The 7,021-nt window shown below is 35.9% G+C and overlaps 1 protein-coding gene across 1 annotated transcript in view; it reads right to left on the bottom strand.

The window, feature by feature from the left end:
• Positions 1-569: 569 nt before the first annotated feature.
• The window catches only part of C2H8orf34 (chromosome 2 C8orf34 homolog), a 141,430-nt gene continuing 134,978 nt past the window's right edge, over positions 570-7,021 (bottom strand). Inside the window, exons 13-14 of the mRNA XM_030444694.1 lie at positions 2,017-2,110; positions 570-595 (exon numbers count right to left, since the gene is read on the bottom strand). Coding sequence (XP_030300554.1) covers positions 570-595; positions 2,017-2,110 — 120 coding nt within the window. The remainder of the gene's footprint in view (positions 596-2,016; positions 2,111-7,021) is intronic.

The following is a 7,021-nucleotide window of genomic DNA, read 5'->3' as shown; positions in this document are numbered from 1 at the left end:
GTCCAGAGGAGGGCAACAAAGCTGATTAAAGGAAGGGAGACTCTATGAAGAGCAGCTGAGGCTTTTGGGATTGTCCAGTTTGGAGAAAAGGAGGCTTGAGGGGTGACCTCATTGCTCTCTACAGATTTCTGAGAAGAGGAATTGGAGAGGGAGGTGCTGATCCCCCTGGGATCCAGTGATAGGACTCATGGGAATGGCTCAAAGCTGCGCCAGGGCAGGTTTAAACTGGACATTTGGAAACATTTCTTTAAGGCAAGGGTGCTCAAACATTGGAACAGGCTTCCTAGAGGTGGTTAATGCCCCTTTTCTGTCAGTGTTTAAGAAGAATTCAGACAATGCTCTTGACAGTATGCTTTAACTTTTGGTCAGAAAGTATAGCTCACGGCTTCCTTCTTTTAATTCTCTGTTCTCAGCACCATCAGATTCAGGAAAAAACAATTATTAGTTAAGCAACTACCATTTCTACTGGTCTCGTGGTAGGACAGGAATTTTTATTTATACTTTACCATTCTGTAACACTGGACAGTGACAATGATCTACCAAAATTCTTACAATCTTATAGCATGGGATCATGGACAATCACGAGTATCCACACCTGTGGAATTCAAGTAGAAAAGCTAAAAAGGAATCATACATTGCATCTGTGTCCTGGAACATCAGTCTCACTGGTCATGTAATTAGCACCAGTCTGTCCAGCCAGTCCTACCAGTGTTTGTGGGGTTGTACATTCATTACAAAAATACAGAGGAAAATTCACATGCACAGAAAAGGCAGGTGCCAGGGTCTCCTTTTTTGCCCAGCTAATGTGAGCTTCAGCCCAAAGATAAGTGAAAGGTTCAGATCTGAGTCAAGCTGGACTTAGCAGCTTTGAACTAAATTCAGCTGGACACAAAGAATTTAATTTGAACACTGTACTAGTGTTAAAAAGATCAGCACATGCTCTTCAGTATCTCATTATATAAACTGAAATTTCCTACTCAAACCCCAGGCTATGTATGGATTTGTGAAACAAGTATATGAATAGAAAACAATTTTTTAAAGTGGCATAATTTAAATATATATTCTGTTTATCTGGCATGCTTATTATTAATCATCAACCACTTACATAACTCTTCTATTCTGTCAAGAAATGGGCTTTTTTAATTTTTTAACTCTGGATGTTTAAATCAGTTTTAGTAGAGGGTAATAAGTTTTCTAAACATGCTGATTGAATCAACTGCTCAAGTATACCACCTAAAATATGTTAGGAAATAGTATGCATAGTCACCTTTGCAGATCACAAAGCTACTGTGAATTAAAAAAGAAAATGCAAAACATTTAATATTTTCAGCAAGATTATTTACAGGTCAGGTACCTTGTAGGCAGATAGAACTTGCTACAGTTTGAATGCATAGCAATTTATAGCATATTACTTGCTGCTACTTGCTCTGTCATTTAGGGTATGATCCTGCTGACCTTTGCTTTTGTAATTAGACTACTGCTTCAAAGAGTGTAGGATCTTAAGGATTACTTCTGTGATTAAGAAGGGCTTTTTTTTCATACAGAGGAATTCACAAGAACACAGGTGAAACAGAGATAATAGAGTTGCATGCCTGAGAATGAAGGCTGTATTTTTCAGAGCTACTGGGGTTTTTTTTTTTGTGTGGTTTGTGGGGTTTTCTTGTTTTGGTTTGGGTTTTGGTTTTTTGTTGTTTTTTTTTCTGGTTAATACAGATTTACTCAAGAGAGTCTCCATTTCAACTGCATGTCACTTCTCTGGAACAACTACTTTAACACATCAGGACACATTTTTTCACTTACCTAAGTAAACTGTGGTCTGTGATAACTTTGTCATTGTTCAGTGACTGTAAATCGATCCTACAAAGTTCAGTTCTCAAACAAATTATTATTTGGTAGTTAAGAGATAAGCTCATGTGATCAGGCATGACATCTTCACAGGACTTAAAGATATGAAAAAGAGAAGTTAAAAGTGTGAGAGTTTTTGACATATCATCTGGTCCTAACAAATATACTTACATTTGTCTTGGTCTGCTTCCACTCCTTCACTTTCTGTGTCACTCGGCAATATCCAAGGTTGATGAACAAGCTGAAGCTGTTGTAAGAATTCATCCTGCCACAAACAGATCTATTTTAGATAAAATGACAGAAAATGGTTCTATATAAATGCAGAGTGTAGAAAACACTGTAGCCTCAATTAAGTAGTGAAGGCAAAGTCTTTAATAAAAAAATAAAAATAAAACCTGATGTGAAATAAAAGAAGAATGCAGATGGTAGGCAAGCTCCCTGTTTTTGTTTTTTTTTTTCTATTTAATTCTTTTTTATTTATCTATTCTGAAAAAAACCCAACAAAACCAACCAAACAAAAAAGCCACAGATTTGCAGATTTGTACACAGTCATCTTAGAAATGCAGCCACACAGAACAAAACCTTAATGCAGGTACTCCATCTATCCTTGCAGGTTTTGGACTATGTCTTGACACAACATGCACTATTTGTTTAAGTAAGTCTTTGATTTATCAGAACTTTCACTGTTTCTAATCTAGTAAGAACAAGGACCTGATTTAAAACCTGACGTTCTACTAGAGAAGTAGAAAGCCTATGATGGAAAAATGCTATGGAAACTTTTGTCTCCAAGAGACTATAAAACTCTAAGAATCAAAATATGTTTTACAGAGTTAAAAATCCATCTGCAGCTGAATATGTGCTTTTTAAAACAGCTTACAATTGCCTCCTTTTTATATAATGTATATGAAAATTTTTTTCCATATGTATATAAGCACATACATGCACAGACATATAAAATACTTCAGTTCATTTGCAATATTCAAGGTGAGAGATGAGACTGGAATCAGACAACTCACAGAAAGTTAGGCGTTGGTAGGGACCTCAAAATATCATCTAGTCCAACCCCCCTGCCAGAGCAGGGCCACCTACAGCAGGTCACATGCATAGTTTTATTGTCAAAAGCAGTTCAAACATGCAAGTCTAGTCTCTAAAAGAGAACATTGGCCAGATATGGTAAAATTACTGGCTACATTCTTGTAAGTACCTAAAGAAAAGGGGGGGTAATAGCCTTGTCTTTTTTTACACCAAAAAAAGAAACAAGAATCTATGTATTCAAAATTAAATTGCACATCACAGCACTACAGCACACTTTTTAATATTAGTTACCTGGTTTAAAAACAGAAACCAAGCTTGTTTAAATCAGTTCTTGGAGACCAGACTGTTCAATCACGATCTAACTTGGTGAAAGTAAGTTATTAATTCTATAAATAATTTGTTAAAAAAATCAATGAAGGCTGTTCCAATGGCCCAGCACTAAGGTCAGGCAGGACCTCCAGACCTTACATGCTCAGTGTTCAAGAAAGGGGGTTACTACAGCACTGAAATGGGTAAAGTGGAACAGGATTCTTACAGTAGGAGTGAGTGGCTCTCATACTTGCAGAAACCTTAATAAAACACAGGGCAAAGAACTGAGCCAGGCAGCAGAATGGAATGGAAGTATCTGACCAAAAAGAGAGGCTTCATCACATCAAGTTGTGCTCTACAGTCCCCTAAGTAGCAGTAAAACTTATATTAATCAATGCTGTATTCAAGTTAACTGAAATTTCCTGCTGTTAATAACTATAGATCAATAAAGATTACCAAATATGGCTTTAAATTATCTGGACAAATAAAGTGATAGTAAAATTCCAAATGTTCCAAAATGAAATGGCAAACAAGGGAATCAGTAGTATTTTCATCTGAATAGCTAATGATAACTATCAGAAAATTGTGTCACTTTAATGGAATCCATCCTAAAGAGATAAGGATTCAACATTCCTTTGTCAATTTATACAAAACACTAAAGGATAAGGTAAATGCATAACAGTATCTCTGCCAAAGGATTTGGAACCCTGATTTATTAGTTTTACAGAGATAATAAAACTATTTCTCTAGGTAGCATTTCTTTGCTATAATTCAATTCAGTCTTGAACAGAGCTGATAATAAAACACACCTGTTAGAACATTGTAATATTATGTGTGCCAAGAGGCAGAAACTCACCCACAAAAATCTCAGATCATTACAAGTCCTGAGCATTAAGAAAAACCCAAAATGTTCCTAACAGCTGATATGTTAAGTACTTGCCAAGTTGTTTAAGATTTATGCTATAATAAGATTAATCCACCCTGAGCTACAGTGTGAACCTTACTAAAACTTAAAAACAATTCTAAATTGTATTTATTAGTAATATTTTTGTATTTTTGACTTATGTTACTCTGAAACACATTACGAACTAATCATTGAAAGATACGCTAAAATTCCCGATAAATAAACAAAAATTAAAAAAAAAAATAAAAATTGACAGCACACAGTGTAATCCCATGCAGCTCTGAATGCTTTAATTCACGGTAAAACATGCTCCTGGCAGCCAGTAATCACATCCTTTTCAACTGACTTATTTTCATCAAGTATGTATCAACTTTGTACTGGTTAATTCCATCAATACCTAAGAGTAAAGAAGCAGAATTATTTGTAAAATCTTATCTGTAGTATTGTAGGACCATCAGTGTAACCACAGTGTATGCACATCTCCTGGAAATTTGCTGATGACACCATAAGGCTAAGAAGAATAAAGGCAATTTCCCTTCTTTTATTTTACTGCTTTTATACAGGAAGAGAATACAAAACCGACTGTAAAATTATTTACAGTTTCAGCCTCAAGTTTTAGATGTTTGTGATCTGTAAAAGTACAAAGATAGAACAGCTGGACAACTCTCACATGGCAAAAAGTCACCCAACAGAGATACTTCCTGGCTATGTTCTGTCTAAACTCGCTTCTTTAAGTGACCAGAAACTTATAGTGGGCTTAAAAGAACTCCCAAATCTTCTAATAGAACACTCCAAAGATAGGGTTGGGAGCAGGAGACTGACCCGACCTTCATCAATACTTTCCAACATCCAAGCGCCTTTAGAGCTTGGCAGAGGAAGGTCTCTTGTATGAAGGTGTCATAGTAGCAGCTTTCCCCTTGGAAGCAGAGCTAGTCCCAAGACAAGTTTCCAATGAGCCAAAGGTCACTTGTGCGTGACAGAAAAGGATAAACAGGGTTTGAGCTGGGTCACTAGCTGCCAACAGACTGTTGTACACAGAGAGTAAAGAGAAAGAAAAGAATTTGTCACTTCTAGAAGGGATTATAACAGAGGATAAGATCCTGCTTAGAAATGCTGAGATTTAGCACCAGCTCTACAGTGGGCTGCTGTTCTAACTGTAAAATGGTGTAATCATATTACTCATTTCTTAAATACCTTGTAACAGATCTATATATACTTATATTAAAAGTACAACACTTGTTTTAAGAGCTATCAGTCAAGCTTGGCAAATGGAAGAAACAAATCAGAGCAAATTAAATGGGGCTCATGGTTTTTATTACTATAACTACAGAAAGGCTGTGGAGAAAAAACATTTTTAATTGCCTGCCTTGTTACTGGAAAGATCAGAGTGACAAACAGACTGGATATCCCTTGGTGGAGATGTGGTACTCATGGCATTTTCAAGAGTCTATACCATAAATAGTTGACATCACATGATTATGCAACCTTTAAGAACAGGACAGCTTAAAAAGAAAGAAAGAAAAAGAGTAGTGAAGTGTCTAGTAGGAAACAATGGAACCTCTTATTCCTTCTGAACACTTTTAGTTAACAAATTTCAGTTCTTATTTCCTGGTATGTGAGAAAATTCCAACACACAAGCACACCCACCTCTTAAAACAGGACACAAAGGGATTTTTGTTGGTCAAAAAATAAATTTGTCATCATTACATATTTTTTCCATGGAAAACTTCTGGTTTGAAAATACAACTGTTGGTGAAGATACTTTCAAGAGAACTGTATTCAGCTTCAGCGTGCAGGTCTCTACACTGGATATCCAGCTCTAGGTGAAGAAGTAGCTCAAGTGATGGGATTAGCACACTGCCATTCAAACATCAAAATTGGTTTTTCACCACCAAATTTAAGTAAAATTTCCTCCCCAAATTCTGTAGTTTTAGAGTTATCTGTGCCTCATTTCCTCTATTTCAATAATAAATAATGGAGACCATATACTTAATTGAAAGATTTAAGTATCAAATATCTAATTTTCCTTCAAGCATTATTATAAACAATTTTTTCTAAGTTTGTAAGAATTCATTAGAATAATACCTTGTGTCAAGAGTCATACCCAACATATTTTTTTGAATAAATTATACTTCTCATACACAGTTATCTAAAGGTATGATTTTTTTTTTCTTTTCAGTCTTCAAAAAAAAGCTCTTCAGGCTTTGACAACTGTATTACAAAGAGATTGGTAGTAAATGGTGGAAACTGACTTACTCCACCATTTAAAAACCAGCATTCTAGACATTTAAGTCCTTCTCAAGTCAGTATAGAAGGACTGGCACTTCCTGAGACAAAACTTACTTCTGTAAGGCATGTATCTGAGACAGACAGCAGGGCTCTTCTTTCACAGCTGCTTTTATTTCTGCTGCCTACACACTCAAGTCATCTTTAAGGCAGCTAAGGTTATTAGAGGAGAATCCCACTCAAAATTTACAAGGTACCTTAATTTTTTTGTTTGTTTGTTTTGAGCAAAGACTAATTCTGTAAAAGCCATTAATATCAGACAGGAATTTTTTTATGCTCTGCATCAGCCTAGTTAAGATGCATATAGTATTAGTCAGTGATTCAGTGGGTTGAATGTATTTTCCTTGCAGTTCACTTTTGTGCTGGAGAAAATTTGTCCGTTCAGCATTGTCTAATCATTCCAATGTGTCACAAAAATGAAAGAAAAAGCAGACCAAGGAGATGCTATGCACTGCTAGTTCAGCAGGGCAAAAACACCCTGGAACCATAAAGATAGATACACTTGCATTTCATACTCCAGAGGTATGCACCTCTTAAAAATTGTAAGGCTAATAAAACTGCCATGCATCATGCAGGCAAAACCCTACAGAGTTCATGGAAAATTTGGGGGCATGAGCGTTTCAGTATGATTTCTGTAATGAC

This window comes from Calypte anna, chromosome 2 (genome assembly GCF_003957555.1).
Source record: "Calypte anna isolate BGI_N300 chromosome 2, bCalAnn1_v1.p, whole genome shotgun sequence".
In the NCBI taxonomy this organism is placed as follows: Eukaryota; Metazoa; Chordata; class Aves; order Apodiformes; family Trochilidae; genus Calypte; species Calypte anna.
Note: the sequence above shows the minus strand (reverse complement) of the source record. Positions and strands in the feature narration are given on the sequence as shown.